The sequence below is a fragment of the Staurois parvus genome, unplaced genomic scaffold (genome assembly GCF_062004578.1).
Source record: "Staurois parvus isolate SC_StPar_1 unplaced genomic scaffold, SC_StPar_1.0 ptg000144l, whole genome shotgun sequence".
Taxonomy (NCBI): Eukaryota; Metazoa; Chordata; class Amphibia; order Anura; family Ranidae; genus Staurois; species Staurois parvus.
Window position 1 is genome coordinate 1,522,396 of NW_028317940.1, and position 19,934 is coordinate 1,542,329.

Sequence of the window (19,934 nt, forward strand, 5' to 3'; positions counted from 1 at the left end):
TGGTAAGCACTCTAAGACTAGAACTGAAGGGCATGGGTCCATTCTATGGGATCAGGTCTCATAACCCCCATCATTCCTGGAGGTGCTGGGTATTCTCACTGACTATGAAAAGGTAGGACCTGTGGGGGAAGCACATCTAAGGTCCTCCAAAATCTTTCTTGGGGACGGCCCCCCAGCTGTTACCAAACTACAAGTCCCACAAGGCAATGCAAGATTGACAGTTACAAGCATGACTCCCAAAGGCAGAGGCATGATGGGACTTGTAGTTGCGCAACAGCTGGAGGGCCGCCGGTTGGACACCCCTGAGCCCTGCAGGGCCTTAGTCAAGCTAGGTTGAAAGGCGATCCCAACGGCCAACCAATTCCCATACACTTTGGTTACAACCGAGGGGCCCCCTGGATGTAAACAAAGGCGGGACGACGCTGGTTGGTTCAATGATCCAATATGGCCACACCCTCTCACCATTTCCACACTCCTGTTGGGAAACTGAATGAGGCCGGGGATGACGTCTCTGGTTGCTAGGGCACAGGGGGTCGTTGGCCTCCTAGCATCCCAACCAGTCTTTATTTTCTGGGACCTACGGAAGTCTTCCTATCCAGGAACAAAAAAGAAAAGACTTGTTGGAGAAGGTGACGCGTGTGTAAGGACGAACAAATGTGTCTATTGTGCTGATGTTTCTCCTCTCTCTGCATGAGCATCTAGAATCCGTACATAAGAGAAATAAAATTTGCAAATTCCATTCGATAAGAAAAATTATTTTTATTTCTTCTGGAGGCCTAAAGATCAGGGGAGCGCTCAGCCACGTGTTTTCTGAGGTGTATATCAAGGTGTGCTTCTTCCCAGTGTGAGATCTCTGATGTACTGCAACATATCATCCATATAGAAGACATTTCCCGCACTCAGGACACTAATGCACCTCGAAGGTGGTGTGGGTTCTCTGATGTACGGCAAGCTATCATCCCTATAGAAGACATTTCCCGCACTCGGGACACTAATACACCTAGGAGGATGTGTGGGTTCTCTGATGTACGGCAACATATCATCCATATAGAAGACATTTCCCGAACTGGAGGCACTAATACACCTCGAGGGTTGTGTGAGATCTCTGATGTATGGCAACATTTCATCCCTATAGAAGACATTTCCCGCAATCAGGACACTAATACACCTCGAGGGTTGTGTGGGTTCTCTGATGTACGGCAACATATCATCCATATAGAAGACATTTCCCGCACTCGGGGCACTAATACACCTAAGAGGATGTGTGGGTTTTCTGATGCTGAGTAAGATAAGACTTCTGTGCAAAACATTTCCCGCACTCAGGGCAGGAATAAGGCTTCTCCCCAGTGTGAGATCTTTGATGTTTAACAAGTTCTGGTTTTCGTGGATAACACTTCCCGCACTCAGGGCAGGAAAATGGCTTTTGCCCCGTGTGACATACTTGATGTTCGGTAAGATTGGACTTTCGTGAAAAACATTTCCCACACTCTGAACAGGAAAATGGCTTTTCCCCCGTGTGAGATCTCTGATGTACAATAAGTTGGGACTTTCGTGAAAAACTTTTTCCGCACTCGGGACAAGAATACGGCTTTACACCCGAGTGCAATAGCTGATGGTTGGTAAGACTGGACTTCTGTGAAAAATATTTCCCGCACTCAGCGCAGCCAAATGGCTTCTCCCCCGTGTGAGATCTCTGATGTGCAACAAGGTCTGATTTCCATGGAAAACATTTCCCACACTCGGGACAGGGATAGGACTTGTCCTCTGTGTGGGATTTTTGATGTTTAACAAGCTCTGATTCATGTGGATAACATTTTCCGCACTCAATACAGCAAAACACCTTTTCCCGTCTGTGGTATATCTGATGTTTAGTAAGACTGCACTTTCGTGGAAAACATTTCCCGCACTCTGGACAGGAATGTGGCTTCTCCCCCGTGTGACATACCTGATGTATGGTAAGAGCAGACTTTTGTGAAAAACACTTCCCGCACTCTGGACAGGAATGCGGCTTCTCCCCCGTGTGACATACCTGATGAATGGTAAGAGTGGACTTTTGTGAAAAAGATTTACCGCACTCAGGACAGGAATACGGCCTCACACCCGCGTGCAATCTCAGATGTTTGTTAAGATTTGACGCCTGTGAAAAACACTTTGCGCACTCAGGACAGGAATACAGCTTTTCATCCATGTGAATTCTCAGATGTTTGGTAAGATAGTGCTTCTGTGAAAAACATTTCCTGCACTGGGGGCAGCAAAATGGCCTCTCCCCAGTGTGAGCTCTTTTGTGTACAACAAGCTCTGATTTCTGCGCAAAACATTTCCCGCACTCAGGGCAGGCATATGGCTTCTCACCTGTGTGATATCTCTGATGTCTAGCAAGATGGGCCTTCTGTAAAAAACCTTTCCCGCACTCAGCGCAGGAGTAAAACTTCTCACCCGTGTGATATTTCTGATGGATGAAAAGACTGCTTTTACTTGAAAAACATTTCCCGCACTCAGAACAGCAATACGGCCTCTCCCCAGTGTGAGATCTTTTATGTATAATAAGTTCTGATTTCCGTGTATAACATTTCCCGCACTCCGTGCAGGAATATGGCTTTTCGCCCGTGTGTGATCTCTGATGTCGAGACAGATGGGCCTTCTGTGTAAAACATTTCTTGCACTCAGGGCAGGAAAATGGTTTCTCCCCCGTGTGAGACCTCATATGTACATCGAGAACTGATTTGTGCATAAAGCTTTTCCCGCACTCTGGGCAGGAATGCGGTTTCTCCTCTGCATGAGATCTCTGATGTTCAAGAAGACTTTGTTCTGAGTTCACAATTTCCCCGCATTCAGGACAGGAAAATTCCCATTTCCACAGAATCCCAGCCCCATCCCCCACAGTACGAGGTTTCTCAGAGTCAGAGGGATTCCATGGTCTCTCCACACTGGGAAGTCCACCATCCATAGTGGAGCTCATTGTCTTTTCTCTGGCACAATCTCCTGGGATGTCCTCATCTTCCATTTTACAACCTGGAGATAAAGTGAGATGATCCTTTGAGGGTTTCTCCATGGCGGGTCCTGGAAAAATAGAAAAACATCATCAATAGATAGGAGAGGGTTAGTTCACTTCCATCAAGATTCCATCTGGATCAGGGAGATAGGAGGGAGCAGATGTTCTCTGTGGATGTCCCAACCAGCTGGATCTCCCCTCTTCAAAAGGCCTTTGGTCCTCCCAGATCACTTCTACATTTACACCGCCTTGTCAGAGGAGCAGGAACCAATGGGGGTTGGGGGGGGGCGGTAACAGAGCAGAGATAAGAGAAGAATATATTCTGGTCACCTGTGCTGATCTCTGTAGGAGTGTCCTCCTCTATGAATGTCCTCCTCATTCCAGCCTCCTCCGTATATTGCTGATCATCCCTCACATACGTCTCTTCTACTTCACCCTCAACTTTCATGTTCATCAGATCTTCACCCTAAACCAACAGAATGGCGGAAAATAACATCTGTAACATAGAAGGATTTATGATGTGAGATCACATAGAACATCTCATCTTGTAGAGTCCACACATCGTCTCCACATGTCAGAGGGTTCCATCACTTTATGTTCCCGACCCTTAACTCCACCTACCTGATGATGGTGAGGGATGGTGTGATCTTCCTGTGTGGAATCCTGGGAATACAGAGGATGGGTACATCTCTCTGGTGGGTTCCCATGACTGGATCCATCTACCTGATGATGGTGAGGGTTGGTGTGACCTTTCTGTGTGGAATCCTGGGAATACAGAGGACGGGGACATCTCTCTGGTGGGTTCCTGGTATTAGGTGGCTCCATGATACCATCACTATGTCCTTCAGAAAGCTCCTCCATCACTCTGATCTCCTCATCCTCCTCTTTAACAACAATATTATCTTCCATTGTGTTTCTATTCTGAATATAAAATGCAACATTTATTTTAACACATACACCTGTATAGAAATCAAAACTACTGATAATTGTTCCTCATCTACCTGATCATGTTCTGCATAGTTGTGACCTTCCTGTGTGGAATCCCGGGAATACAGAGGATGGAGACATCTCTTTGGTGGGTTCCTGTAGCTGGATGACTCCATCATGGTGTCCTGGTACAGATCTTTGTGTCCTTCTGGAATCTCTGACTCCTCCATCCCCCCATCCTCATCATCCTCCTCTGTTTTCTCTTCTTTAACCTCAACTTTAGACTCTCTCAGGTTTCCACTCTGAATATATAATAAAATGACATCAATGGTAACAATGCAGATAATGTACAGATCCTAATGATACTATCAGTGATTGTTCCTCATCTACCTGATGAAGGTGAGGGATGGTGTGACCTTCCTGTGTGGAATCTCGGGAATACAGAGGACGGGGACATCTCTCTGGTGGGTTCCCATGACTGGATCCATCTACCTGATAATGGTGAGGGATGGTGTGACCTTCCTGTGTGGAATCCCGGGAATACAGAGGACGGGGACATCTCTCTGGTGGGTTCCCATATCTGGATCCATTTTCCATGATGATGTCACCATCCACACACATCCCACATGTCCCAAAATTCCCGGCACTGCTCACCTCTCCTGTCAGCAGCTCCATCATCTTCTTGGTGACTTCTAGAATCTTCTGCATGTTGTGTCTCTCAGGGTTTAGGGAGTCACATGGAGGCACTGTGATGGTCATATGATCACCTGACTTCAGAGGAGGAAATCTCTGTATTGGGGAACCAATAGGAATATCATGTTAGACTCCCAGAATCCTCCTCACCTCTCCGGTCAGGTCTGTGTTTTATTAATAGAGATGAGAGTGATGTCATGTGACCTCCCAGAATCCTCCTCACCTCTTCGGTCAGGTCTGTGTTTTGTTAATAGAGATGAGAGTGATGTCATGTGACCTCCCAGAATCCTCCTCACCTCTCCGGTCAGGTCTGTGTTTTGTTAATAGGGATGAGAGTAATGTCATGTGACCTCCCAGAATCCTCCTCACCTCTCCGGTCAGGTCTGTGTTTTATTAATAGAGATGAGAGTGATGTCATGTGACCTCCCAGAATCCTCCTCACCTCTCCAGTCAGGTCTGTGTTTTATTAATAGGGACCAGAGTGATGTCATGTGACCTCCCAGAATCCTCCTCACCTCTCCGGTCAGCAGGTAGATGATCTCCAGGGTGAGGTTTAGTATCCTCTCAGTCATGTGACTCCGGTCCTCCTCCATCCTCATTGGTCATGTGATCTATACAGGTTTCCTGTAGACCAATAATTGATAACAGAGAATGATCCGGACTGTACTGGTTGTACAATATTAGGATGGGGGGGGAGGGGGGATAATATGAGGGTTTCTATCATGGAAGTGGGATTCCACACAGAGGAACATTCAGTTTTGGGTTTGCTTTGGTTTTGGGATCCGGGAGCCTCTCACCCTTTGTCCTACCAGATCAGAAATGTGATTTCCATTGCAGAGATTTGTCTTGATTAGTATATTTTGTCATAGTCTTTGATGTTGTGGCAAAGAAAGCCGACTAAAAATCCATTTTTGTTTAAACAGAACCTCCAACCCCCTCTTCCCCCTCACACTCAATAAGTAAGGACAGAAGGGTCTGCAGAGTCAGAGCCTTGCCCCCCGTCCTCCGCTGACCACCATTGCAATGCAAAAAAAATAAATGCATATTTTTGCTTTTTTTACCAAATGTGTGCAATCATTTTTTTTTCCAAAAGGTGGAATTCTCCTTTAAATAATAGATTGGTCTGTGTGAACATTAGACTGAAAAGAGGGGAATTTAAAGGGCAAAGCAGGACAGAGAAATTTGGCCCCCAATCATGGAGAGTGAAGGGAGAAATGATCGAATACAATTTTATTACCTCCTCCTCCGCTGCCAGTTCCAGCAATGTCTCCTCTGGAATTCCTTCCAAATGGAACTTCCTGTTTGTATCTTACCTCACTTCCCACCTGTAGCTGGCTTCCCTTCCTGTCCGTATCTGACATCGATTCCTGTCTACCATAGAGACTTCCTGTCTTGGTAGAAGTGAGATCCCCACCTTGTGGAGCTCAGAGGAACTGCAGCCCCGAGAACCCTCTAGTAGTGTGACCCCGGCCTTGTGCTGGGTCTGTATGGACTGTATGTCCTCATAGAGGGGTCACCTCCACTCCCACCAAGGGGGACAGAAATATATGATGAAAACGTTAACGTTTACAGCACTTTACCATGGAATCCATACCCCTTTATCTAACCTGTCCATCCCAGGCACACAAAAATGCTGGGATTGTAGGCACAGTAGCTAGACACCCATGTACGACTGGCTTTAGTTCAAATCTAAGACAACAAAAAGGTAACCTGTAACGGAACCAGACCCCGTCTGCACTTGGGTACTTCTGTTATACTCCCGCTTCCCCGTCCGAACACCGACCATGGACACCAACCTTGAAGTAAAACCAGGAAATAGACTAGTTTATTTGCACACAGATACAAGATATATACACTCAGGGGACAATCCCCCCTCCCTGCATAATGACAGGGCGGGGCAATCTACATTTAGTAACAAGAGACACACAGGTATTCAAATTTCACACCAGCAGACAGTCCCATCAGGAGGGAGGGCTGCTGGAGACACCCCCCACTAAGCTAATACACATAAACACATACATCCCATAATAGTTTGCTCCCAAGCCAGACACACAATAGAACAATGGGATGCAACCACATGACACCAAACATTGAACAACCCCCCACCCCAATATTAGGACAGATCACCCTGAACCCCTAACAGGCACAGGGTGACTTACAAATAATAAAGATATGGGGAGCTGAGACAGGGGTTTCCCCACCTCTCCAAAGTGAGCTGTGTTCCATGGGCCCCCCACCCAAAGTCACTCCCGTCACATAACCTCCAGAAAGATTTTCAGTATTTCTTATTCAATTCTATTAAGCAAAGGGCCAGTTTGCTGTCCTTCAGGAGAGGGTGGGGTGGACTTTTGAGAGTAGAAAAAGACCCAACATCGATTTCCCAGTGTAAGGGACCGCCCGGCGGTACCACTAGCACTCCACTGATCGGATGTTCCCAGCGCACGGAGTCTAAGCCCCAGGGTACTTGTTCACCAGGGCCCCTGATGGTGGGGATGGACTTGGAGTACCCCAGGACCAGGTCGTGACTACTGAGGACTCCCGTCAGTGGTAGGGGTATTCGCCAGGGGCTCCCACGGGAGAGAGCCAGGTATGAGGAGGTCTGGAGACCCCGTAGAGAGGGACGGATGGATGGATGGATGGCTGAGCAGGGTCATACAAGCCGGGTCGGTAACTATGGGGACGGTGCGGTACAGAGCAGCGGGCAGAGAATAGTCGGGTCACACGCCAGGTCAGCAACAGCAGGTCAGATCCAATAGGGGGCATTCAGGAGAGAGGTCAGGCAAGCAAGGGTCAAAACAGGAGAAAACAGCAAGGTCAGGGCACAATCCGGGTCAGCAACTTACTTCAAACAGGTTCACAGGATACAAAAGACCAAAAGGCACTGAATGACAGCTCAGGGCCGTTTAAATATCCCGCCCTGCGCTGTCATTGGTGCCAGGCGCGCGCCCGCGGTCACTATTGCGCATGCGCGAACCTGATTGCCGCGGTCGGCCAAGTCCCGGCGCTCGCGTACAGGGAGGTGTACTGCGCCTGCGCCGAGCCCAGCGGCGCGACGGTCTCCGACATTGCCCCCCCCCTACGGGCAACCTCCGGATGCCCACCCGATCTCTCCACCACGGGTGATCACGAAGAAACTCCCGGACTAGTCTAGGTGCGTGGACATTATGAGCCGGTTCCCAAGAATTATCCTCAGGACCATAGCCCTTCCACTTAATTAGGAATTGGGTCTGGCCCCCCCTTCTTCGGCACTTAAGGATTGTTTCCACCTCAAATTCCTCTTGTCCTTCGACCGTTATGGCCTCTGGGGGTCTGGATTCTCGTTCTGGGAAGGCATCTGGGATCACCGGCTTCAGCAGAGATACATGGAAGACTGGATGAATTCTGAACGTGGCCGGAAGGATCAGCTCATATGCCACTTCGTTGACCATCCGCTTTACCTGAAAAGGCACCACAAATTTAGGTCCCAATTTTTTCGAGGGACAAAGCATCTTTAAGTTGGTTGTGGCCAACCACACCTTCTGCCCAGGCCGCAACGCCAAATCCCCTCTTCGTTTCTTGTTAAACCCCTTCTTATTGTCCTCTTGGGCCCGAGCGATGGCTTCCTGGAGTAATTTGTTATTGACGGAGAAGAAGGTCAACGCATCCTGCGTTGCTGGAACTGGGCATTCAGAGACCAAATCAGGGAGAAAGACAGGGTGAAATCCATAATTCGAAAAGAATGGGGACTGCCCCGTTGCCGAATGGCTTGCGTTGTTATAAGCGAACTCCGCCAAGGGTAAAAGAGACAGCCAATCATCCTGCAGGAAAGACGTGTAGCAACGCAAGTATTGCTCCAGGGTCTGGTTCGTCCTCTCGGTCTGACCGTTGGTCTGAGGGTGGAACGCGGAGGAGAGGGACAACTTGATGTCCAGGGCCTTGCACAGAGCCCTCCAAAACTTAGATGTAAACTGGACCCCTTGATCAGAGACGATGTCCTCGGGTACTCCATGAAGTCTAACGATCTCCCGGATAAATATTCGCGCCGTCTCGGTTGCTGACGGAGTCTTCCTTAGTGGCACGAAGTGAGCCATCTTGGATAGGCGATCAATGACCACCAGAATTGCTGTGTGGTCTTGTGACGGTGGGAGCTCGACTATGAAGTCCATCGCGATCTTCTGCCAAGGCCGTTCGGGAATCGGCAAAGGTCGCAACAGCCCCCAGGCTTTGCTCCTTGACGGTTTGCTCTTCTGGCAGATGGTACAGGATCTCACGTAGCGCTTGCAATCCTTAGCCATGTTTGGCCACCAAAACGAGCGCCGGAGAAGCTCCAGAGTCTTGACTGGGCCAAAGTGACCTGCCAGCGGGTGATCGTGGCAATGCCCCAAAACCAGGGTCCGGACTTCCTCAGGTACCACGATAGAATCCTCCTTCCACAGGAGTCCCCCTTTGTTCTGGAGGGATACCCCAACTGGGGTTGGTGTGGCCGTAGATGCTTCTATTAACTTGGAGCGAAGGTCCGTCTGGAGTGCCAAGAAGTTCCCTGAGGACAAGATAGTGTCGGGTACCAGTTCTTCTTCGGAGTCCTCAAACATACGAGATAGCGCGTCAGGCTTCGTATTTTTAGATCCGGGCCTGTAAGTAATATGAAAATTGAATCTGGAAAAGAATAGGGCCCATCTTGCCTGCCGTGGGCGTAGACGCTTGGCAGTCCTCAGATATTCCAGATTCTTGTGGTCTGTGAAAATCAATATAGGGTGTGAGGCACCTTCCAGCAGGTATCTCCATTCTTCTAGCGCTGCTTTGATAGCCAGCAGCTCTCGATCCCCGATATCGTAATTCTTCTCTGCTGGGGTGAGTTTCCTCGAGAAGAATGCTACGGGATGGAGTAACTCTTTGGTGCCTTTCCGCTGAGACAGGATGGATCCTACCGCATTCTCCAATGCATCTACCTCCAAGATGTAGGGCAGGGCCGCGTCCGGGTGGCCCAGGATGGGTGCCGAGGTAAACAGCTTTTTCAGAGCTTCGAAAGCTCTTTGAGCCTCTGGTGTCCATTTGAACCGGGTTCCAAGTTTGGTTAGTTGGGTAATGGGGGAGACCAGACCCGAGAAGTTTTTGATGAACTTCCGATAAAAGTTCACGAACCCTATAAACCGTTGGACACCTTTTTTGTCCGTGGGTTCAGGCCAATCTAAAATTGCAGAGACCTTCTGGGGGTCCATCGCGACCCCCGCAGTGGAGATAATCAGGCCTAGAAACGTGATGCTAGATTGCTCAAAGCAACATTTCTCCGCCTTAGCATATAACCCGTGCTGCCGCAATCGCCCCAAAACTTTTGCCACATGTATCCTATGATCCTCTAGAGAGGGTGAAAAAATTAGTATGTCGTCCAAGTAGACGATAACGAAGACATCCAAAAAATCCCTGAAGATGTCGTTCACAAAGTGTTGGAAGGTGGCTGGTGCATTGCACAGCCCAAATGGCATGACCAAGTATTCAAAGTGGCCAAACCGGGTACGGAAAGCTGTTTTCCACTCGTCCCCCTCTCTTATGCGTACCAGGTTATAGGCCCCCCTTAAATCAAGCTTTGTGAAAATAACCGCAGCCTTTAGGCTCTGAAACAGTTCTGGTACCAATGGCAATGGGTAACGATTTTTTATCGTGACCCTGTTCAGCTGCCGGTAGTCAATACAAGGTCTCAGGGTTTTGTCTTTTTTCTCCACGAAGAAGATTCCCGCTCCTGCTGGAGAAGTGGAGGGGCGGATGAATCCCTTCTGGAGGCTGTCCTCGATATATTCCTTCAGGGCCCCCAATTCAAGCTCAGATAGGGGGAAAATACGCCCAAAAGGGATTTCAGAGCCTGGTAACAGGTCGATTGGATAGTCATACGGGCGGTGGGGGGGCAGAGTGTCGGCTCCCCGCTTACTGAACACGTCCAGGAACCCATGATAGGCTGCAGGAATAACTTGTTTCAAGTCGGAGTCTCCTTCGGAGCAAAGGAGAACTCGGGGCCCTGCGGGGCCCGAAGTGCGACAATGTTCCCGACAGTATGGGGAAGGGAACGAGATTGACCCGGTCTCCCAGTCAATCTGGGGGTTATGGGCCCGTAACCATGGGAGCCCCAGAATGACTGGGAAAAGAGGTGATGCAATAGCGTCCAGGCGGAGGAACTCCTGGTTCTGGTTGGCAATGATAGTGGCAATGGGGGGAGTTTCCTGATTAACTACCCCCGATTTTATCTGGGAACCATCAGCCAAGAAGATGTTGAAGCCCTTCTGTCTGTGTTGGAGAGGGATACCCTGTTGGTGAGCAAACTCTAGATCCAGGAAACAGCTGCATGCCCCCGAATCAACTATGGCTGTCACCTCCACGGTCTTTTCTGGAAGCTGAAAGGAGAGGGGCACTACTAAGTATTGCGAAGGGCAGGTATTGCTAATAGACAAGGAAGAAAAACGGGTGCACTTACTCATTTTCTGAGGGCAGGATCGCACCATATGACCAGCTTCACCGCAGTAAAGGCAGAGGTTCTGGGCTCGTCTGCGCTGGCGTTCCTCCGGTGATAATTTAGGCCGTGCCAGACCTAGCTGCATAGGTTCCGGAACATCTCCTGGTGGTGGGTTCTGGATGCTTTGTCGGGTTGGTGGGCTGGGGCCTAGGAATGGACCCCAGGTATTTCCGCGACCCTGGCCGGACCTCTCAAGCCTGCGTTCCCGCAGTCTTCGGTCAATCTTAATTGTCAGGGCAATAAGGTCTTCTAGAGACTCGGGAACCTCCACCCGGGCCAGCTCATCTTTCAAGGGATTGGAGAGCCCCATACGGAACTCGTGCAATAGAGCGAACTCATTCCAGCGTGTGTCCCCCATCCACCGCCTGAAATCAGAGGCGTATTCCTCCGCCGCCCGCCGGCCCTGTCGGAGCGCATATAAGGTCGCTTCGGCAGAGGCTGCCCGCTGTGGGTCATCATACAAGATGGCCATTGCTTCAAAGAAACTATTGACCGATCCCAGGTGAGGATCATTGTTTCCCCTTAGCCGGTGGGCCCAATCCTGGGGTTCCCCCTGTAGTAGTGAAATAATGAATCCTACCTTCACGTTTTCGGACAGGAAGGTACAGGGTTGTAGCTCAAAGAACAAGAGACAGGAATCGCGGAATGACCGGAAGCGTGTGCGGTCCCCGTGAAAACGCTCCGGTAGGGGTACTCGGGGTTCTGCCATAGGGAGCGGGGCGGAAGCCCCTGAGACTGGCTCCTGAGCTACCAGGGCCGGGGGTGCAGAAACCGGGGCCTGTGGGGCAGGGTCAGAAATAGAGCCAGTCTGGATGCGATTCTCCAGCTGCATGCATCTGTCCTGCAGGACCGTTACGGCCTGCGTCAAATTAGCTAGGTGCCTGCAAATTTCCTCTAGCGGGGAGGGCCCTCCTCTAGGCTCAGTCATGGCCTTTTGGTACTGTAAGGGACCGCCCGGCGGTACCACTAGCACTCCACTGATCGGATGTTCCCAGCGCACGGAGTCTAAGCCCCAGGGTACTTGTTCACCAGGGCCCCTGATGGTGGGGATGGACTTGGAGTACCCCAGGACCAGGTCGTGACTACTGAGGACACCCGTCAGTGGTAGGGGTATTCGCCAGGGGCTCCCACGGGAGAGAGCCAGGTATGAGGAGGTCTGGAGACCCCGTAGAGAGGGACGGATGGATGGATGGATGGATGGCTGAGCAGGAGCAGGGTCATACAAGCCGGGTCGGTAACTATGGGGACGGTGCGGTACAGAGCAGCGGGCAGAGAATAGTCGGGTCACACGCCAGGTCAGCAACAGCAGGTCAGATCCAATAGGGGGCATTCAGGAGAGAGGTCAGGCAAGCAAGGGTCAAAACAGGAGAAAACAGCAAGGTCAGGGCACAATCCGGGTCAGCAACTTACTTCAAACAGGTTCACAGGATACAAAAGACCAAAAGGCACTGAATGACAGCTCAGGGACGTTTAAATATCCCGCCCTGCGCTGTCATTGGTGCCAGGCGCGCGCCCGCGGTCACTATTGCGCATGCGCGAACCTGATTGCCGCGGTTGGCCAAGTCCCGGCGCTCGCGTACAGGGAGGTGTACTGCGCCTGCGCCGAGCCCAGCGGCGCGACGGTCTCCGACACCCAGCCTTGGTTTTAATGGGGGGAATAGTGCCTCACTGTTGGTATGAATGAGAAGAATAGTTCCTCATTATTGGTGAAATAGTGCCCCAAGGGCCAGATAAAGGCAAGCAAAGGGCCACATCCAGCCCTTGGACCACAGCTGTATAGCTACATAAATTCCTTCTTCATGCTCCTGTCTTGCTCTGGTAGCACCACTACTCAGGCCTCAAGTTTAGGCCTTTGGTCTGGTCCCAGATTTACAGCACCAATATGATGAAGCACAACCGCTGTATCTTCCTCTCTTGCACTCTCGCAGCTCCTGTCCTCACTGGCACACTCTCTGTCCTCTGGGCAGGGAACCTTCTGTCTCCCGGGTGGAGCTCTGAACTATGGACAGGCCCCTGAATATAAAGGCTGTGCATACCTGCACACTCAGCCAGTTGGTCTCTGGTAAGACCTGGACACTGGGTTAGTGTCAGGAATGGACTGGCCAGCAATAGTGGGACTCACCTGCCTTGTGAGCTGCAGTACCAGGGCTGGCCAGCGGGTGCTCCCAGCAATCAGAGACTCAACCTTGCAGCCAGTCAAACACCTGGAACTAATTATACTGGTGTATTTACGGGACATTCAGACCTGCAGACTCTGCCTTGGTGTTGTGTTTCTCTTGGGCCCTGTATCCTGTTCCTGCTCCCTGTTCCTGTCTGATTCTCTGCTGACCCTGCTCTGATCCCTGGCTTGTCTGACCATTCTCCTGCTCCTGATCCCTGGCTTGTCTGACCATTCTCCTCTGCCTGACCCTCTGTACCACGCTGCCCGCTACCTGCTGAACCTGGCCTGTGACCCCGACCATTCTCCGCTTGCTCCCCCTGTACCTACCTGCCCGATTGATATTGACCCGGCCTGCCTGACGACGCTTGCATTGTATGTACTGTTATCTGTGGGTGGTTGGTTGGGTTTGTTTGCACTGTATTATGTTTAGTATTGCACTGCGTTTATGTTTGTATTGTTAGTGTTAATAACTTATATTGTTTATAACATATCTGAAGTCTGCGTTTCCCTGCGTCAGTCACACACCTCTGGTCATACCCGGGAGCCCTGACATTACACCAAGGCCAATCCTGACCAGAAGTGGCTGCACAGGGAAGCCATCTTGGTTTGTTGATGGGAAGGATGGATCTGGATGAGGTTGCGTATTTATATCTGCTAGTGTTTGATGACAGGGAGTATGCTTATCAAACTCTGAAGGAGTATACCCGGGATGAACTGCTAGAATGTATACGGCTCGCTCATGTTCTAGTAGATCAGGGCACAGAGTTCTCTGAGGTGCAGCCATTGATTGAGGTTTGTGCTGAGTTGGCTTCATCTGGTTCCCCCGAATGCAGGGATGAATTTTTGCCACCATTTAGTGCAGACCAGGTAGAGTCCCTGGTGTGGTTATTAGAGGATGATGTGGGTTACTTTCTGGAGCGTTATTCCACATGTTCACCACAGGTACTAAGAGATTGTATAAACGCAGTGCAGTCTTTGGTCAGACAGGCTTTGTGTAAGCTCAGCTTTGTTCAACCCATACTGCAGACATGGACAGATTTGTTGCACCCAGCCTCAGTCAGCTTACAAAGACCCAGTCCTGCTTCTAATCTATTTCCTCAAAGCTCTATTCCTGCATTCCCAACAGCTCCTCCTGCCCTGCTATCTACCGCATGTCAGTACCCTGTTCCCACTCGCTGCACCTATCCTGCCTTTAACCCTGTAAAGAAGCCCTCTGTAGCAACTGCTCCCTCTCCTGTTCCATCCTCCAGCTCTTCTCTGTCTCCAGCTGCTCCATTCGTTTGCAGACCTGCGTTTACTTGCAGTGCTCCAGTAGTTAAAACCAGAAAAAAGCGAAAATTCTTTCCAACCAATACCATCCTGCCAGTATCCAAACCGGTGAACCCGCCTTCCGTGGTTCAGCCTGAATCCTCTACTCAGCCTGAAGCCTCTACTCAGCCTGATGCCTCTACTCAGCCTGATGCCTCTACTCAGCCTGATGCCTCTCTTCAGCCTGATGCCTCTCTTCAGCCTGATGCCTCTCTTCAGCCTGATGCCTCTCTTCAGCCTGATGCCTCTCCTCAGCCTGAAGCCTCTACTCAGCCTGAAGCCTCTACTCAGCCTGATGCCTCTACTCAGCCTGATGCCTCTACTCAGCCTGATGCCTCTACTCAGCCGGATGCCTGCATTCAGCCTGATGCCGCTACTCAGCATGATGAACTGATCCAGCCTGATGATCCTATTAGGCCAGTTGACTCGATGCCCACTGTTGATCCAGATGATCCGGTACCTGATCCGGTGCCCGCTGTCGTGCCAATTGACTCAGAGCCCGCTGTCGTACCTGGTGACTCGGTGCCCACTGCCTTGCCAGATGACGCGGTGCCCACTGGCGAGCCAAATGACCTGATGCCTGGTGACCCAGTGCCCGCTGTCATACCTGGTGACCCAGTGCCCGCTGTCATACTTGGAGACCCGATGCCCGCTGCCGAACCAGACGATCCAATGCCTGGTGACCCGGTGCCCACTGCCTTGCCAGATGACGCGGTGCCCGCTGGCAAGCCAAATGACCTGATGCCTGGTGACCCAGTGCCCGCTGTCATACCTGGTGACCCGATGCCCGCTGTCGAGCCAGACAATCCGGTACCTGATGACCCGGTGCCCGCTGTTGTGCCAATTGAGTCAGAGCCCACTGTCGTGCCTGGTGACTCAGTGCCCACAGTCTTGCCAGACGACTCGGTGCCCGCAGTCTTGCCAGACGACTCGAAGCCCGCTGTTCCGCCAGTTGACTCGATGCCCACTGTTCCGCCAGTTGACTCGGTGCCCGCAGTCTTGCCAGACGACTCGGTGCCCGCAGTCTTGCCAGACGACTCGGTGCCCGCTGTTCCGCCAGTTGACTCGGTGCCCGCTGTTCCGCCAGTTGACTCGATGCCCGCTGTTCCGCCAGTTGACTCGGTGCCCGCAGTCTTGCCAGACGACTCGGTGCCCGCAGTCTTGCCAGACGACTCGGTGCCTGCAGTCTTGCCAGACGACTCGAAGCCCGCTGTTCCGCCAGTTGACTCGATGCCCGCTGTTCCGCCAGTTGACTCGGTGCCCGCAGTCTTGCCAGACGACTCGGTGCCCGCAGTCTTGCCAGACGACTCGGTGCCCGCAGTCTTGCCAGACGACTCGGTGCCCGCAGTCTTGCCAGACGACTCGGTGCCCGCAGTCTTGCCAGACGACTCGGTGCCCGCTGTTCCACCAGTTGACTCGGTGCCCGCAGTCTTGCCAGACGACTCGGTGCCCGCAGTCTTGCCAGACGACTCGGTGCCTGCAGTCTTGCCAGACGACTCGGTGCCCGCTGTTCCGCCAGTTGACTCGATGCCCGCTGTTCCGCCAGTTGACTCGGTGCCCGCAGTCTTGCCAGACGACTCGGTGCCCGCAGTCTTGCCAGACGACTCGGTGCCCGCAGTCTTGCCAGACGACTCGGTGCCCGCTGTTCCGCCAGTTGACTCGATGCCCGCGGTCTTGCCAGACGACTCGGTGCCCGCGGTCTTGCCAGATGACTCGGTGCCCGCGGTCTTGCCAGACGACTCGGTGCCCGCGGTCTTGCCAGACGACTCGGTGCCCGCGGTCTTGCCAGACGACTCGAAGCCCGCTGTTCCGCCAGTTGGCTCGGTGCCCGCAGTCTTGCCAGTTGACTCGGTGCCCGCAGTCTTGCCAGTTGACTCGGAGCCCACTGTCGTGCCTGGTGACTCGGTGCCCGCCGCTCCGCCTGGGGGCCTGAGACCTGTCGCTCCGCCTGGGGGGCCTGAGACCTGTCGCTCCGCCTGGGGGGCCTGAGACCTGTCGCTCCGCCTGGGGGCCTGAGACCTGTCGCTCCGCCTGGGGGCCTGAGACCTGTCGCTCCGCCTGGGGGTCCGGCGCCCGCCGCTCCACCTGGGGGCCCGGTGCCTGTCGCCCCACCTGGGGGCCCGGTGCCTGCTGCTTCACCTGGTAATCCGATGTGCCTCTGCCCGGAGTCCAGCCCGATGTGCCTCTGCCCGGAGTCCAGCCCAATGTGCCTCTGCCCGGAGTCCAGCCCGATGTGCCTCTGCCCGGAGTCCAGCCCGATGTGCCTCTGCCCGGAGTCCAGCCCGATGTGCCTCTGCCCGGAGTCCAGCCCGATGTGCCTCTGCCCGGAGTCCAGCCCGATGTGCCTCTGCCCGGAGTCCAGCCCGATGTGCCTCTGCCCGGAGTCCAGCCCGATGTGCCTCAGCCCGGAGTCCAGCCCGATGTGCCTCAGCCCGGAGTCCAGCCCGATGTGCCTCAGCCCGGAGTCCAGCCCGATGTGCCTCAGCCCGGAGTCCAGCCCGATGTGCCTCAGCCCAGAGTCCAGCCCGATGTGCCTCAGCCCAGAGTCCAGCCCGGTGTGCCTCTGCCCGGTGTGCCGCTGCCCGGAGTCCTGCCCGGTGTGCCAGTCTTTGATATCCCGCCAGTTACCAGACCCGGGCGGTGGAACATTTTGCCCAGCTAGGACTGTTTGGAGCGTCCTGAGGCCGCTCCTTGAGGGGGGGTACTGTCAGGAATGGACTGGCCAGCAATAGTGGGACTCACCTGCCTTGTGAGCTGCAGTACCAGGGCTGGCCAGCTGGTGCTCCCAGCAATCAGAGACTCAACCTTGCAGCCAGTCAAACACCTGGAACTAATTATACTGGTGTATTTAAGGGACATTCAGACCTGCAGACTCTGCCTTGGTGTTGTGTTTCTCTTGGGCCCTGTATCCTGTTCCTGCTCCCTGTTCCTGTCTGATTCTCTGCTGACCCTGCTCTGATCCCTGGCTTGTCTGACCATTCTCCTGCTCCTGATCCCTGGCTTGTCTGACCATTCTCCTCTGCCTGACCCTCTGTACCACGCTGCCCGCTACCTGCTGAACCTGGCCTGTGACCCCGACCATTCTCCGCTTGCTCCCCCTGTACCTACCTGCCCGATTGATATTGACCCGGCCTGCCTGACGACGCTTGCATTGTATGTACTGTTATCTGTGGGTGGTTGGTTGGGTTTGTTTGCACTGTATTATGTTTAGTATTGCACTGCGTTTATGTTTGTATTGTTAGCGTTAATAAATTATATTGTTTATAACATATCTGAAGTCTGCGTTTCCCTGCGTCAGTCACACACCTCTGGTCATACCCGGGAGCCCTGACAGTTAGAGCCTTCATCCCTGTCAGGAACCATAAACCAGGCGGAGACAGAAAGTGCAGTTAAAATCACACCATAATGAAATAGCAAAATGAACACAGTTCAGGAATGTACTCAAAAACAGAAGCCAGGGTTTGGAGGCCAGAGCGGGTAATCAGACGAGCCGGGGTCAGGAAACCAGAAGTCGGCGTAGTCAGAAGAAAAAAACAGGAATAGGAATTGAAAGAGAAGTCAGCCAGACTGAGTTGTACATAGGAATACACTGGAGATCATAGACCGCGCAAGGGCAAGGAGGTAATGAGCTAAGCTGCTTATCACGTAGCTGGTGATGGAGGCCAATGGAGAGAGGGCTTCCCTTGCGGCTAAGTTCCGGACTCCCCTGAGAGTGGGACAGTGGGAGTCAGGCCCAAAGTGGCACAAGTCGCCTGTAGGAGTGCTAGTTGGTGGTCCACTTAGAAGCACAGCTGGTGCACGGAGATAGGTCTGCAGACAGGAGGGGCCTGTGTGTGGTATGCAAGCCCTTCCGGGATTTAGATGTTTACTGGATAGCCGGTTCAAGCCAAGATCAGGTACCAGGTGGGAATCAGAGCAGACGTAGTCAGATAGGATAGCCGAGGTCATACACAGAGGAGCCTGGCCGAGATCAGATCAGGGGTTAAACAGGGTAGACAGGTCCAAGAGCAAGCCGAGTCAGTAACAGGAAATCACAGGTCACAGTAAACAGGAACAAGGCACTGGGAGCTAGAGATCATCCAGCAGCTTTAGGAAGTGATGAGCCTCCTTATAAAGGCCATCTGGCACCAAACTGGTGTGTGCTTCTGCGGCCATGCAGGGTACTGGCAGAATTGCCATATCTTCCAGAACATCTGCCGTGGACAGGACCCTGACACTGCTATAATAGCCAATAGGGCTGGCTGTAGGCTGCACCCTCTCTTTTTAAATTTTTAAAAGATGCACCTGACGCTCCTGGTTTCCTGTAGCATCATATGACAATCCAGTAAAATATTTGACCCGGAAGTGAACCTTCACATTCCATCATGCACTGCCTTAAAGGGATAGGGGTTCTGAAGTCTGGAAGCTTTGAAGAGTCTTGAAAGGGATTGTCAGAGCTGGGCTTCTGCTACTTAATATACTCATGAGGCAGGTAATGGTATCCAGGTGAGTCACTGTGGAGACGAGTGGTTGGGAATGAACCAACAGCTGAGCAGCTTCTGAGCACTGAAAGAAAAGAGTTGCTCATTAAGTAGCAGGAGCCCTGCTCTGACAATCCCTGTGTATCCAGAGCAGGGGCTCTTCCAGACACTACCCTGTGGAGAAGGTTTAGGGTTCCCGTCAGCTGCCCACCTACATCCCTTGAGTCCTTCCAGTGAAAATGTAAACAGGCATCTGTATTGACTGCTTATCTGTCCCTACTGAGTATCTCATAGAAGGAGCCGCCATCCCCTGTCTCATCATCATACGATCATGAATCCTGTCATGGTATACTCGGTCCAACAATGTCAGACAATGAGACAATACAGTGAAGGAAATGCGTATTTGCTCCCCTGCTGATGTTGAATGTTTGCCCACTCACAAAGAAGTGATCGGTCTAAAATCGAATGTTCGGTGTATTGTAACACTGAGAGACAGAATAGCAACAACAAATTCAGCAGAAATGCATGTCTAACAAATGATGACTGATCTGCATGTTCATGAGGGAAATAAGGATTTGATCCCCTATCATTCAGCAGGATTTCTGGCTACCAGGTGTCTTTCATACAGGTAACAAGCTGAGATTAGAAGCATTCTCTTAAAGGGAGTGCTGCTAATCTCATTTTGTTACCTGTATAAAAGACACCTGTCCACAGGAGCAATCAAACAATCAGATTCAAAACTCTCCACCATGGCAAAGACCAAAGAGCTGTCCAAGGATGTCAGGGACAAGATTGTAGACCTACACAAGGCTGGACTAGGCTACCAAACTATGGCCAAGCAGCTTGGTGAGAAGGTGACAACAGTTGGTGCAATCATTCACAAATGGAAGAAACACAAAACAAGTGTCAGTC

At 52.0% G+C, this 19,934-nt stretch overlaps 1 protein-coding gene across 1 annotated transcript in view; it reads right to left on the reverse strand.

The window, feature by feature from the left end:
* Positions 1–739: 739 nt before the first annotated feature.
* Positions 740–19,934, reverse strand: part of LOC149465056 (uncharacterized) — a 57,309-nt gene continuing 38,114 nt past the window's right edge. The window contains exons 11-12 of the mRNA XM_089673792.1: positions 3,994–4,075; positions 740–3,058 (exon numbers count right to left, since the gene is read on the reverse strand). Of these exons, the coding sequence (XP_089529918.1) occupies positions 1,253–3,058; positions 3,994–4,075 (1,888 nt within the window). The 3' untranslated portion in view covers positions 740–1,252. The remainder of the gene's footprint in view (positions 3,059–3,993; positions 4,076–19,934) is intronic.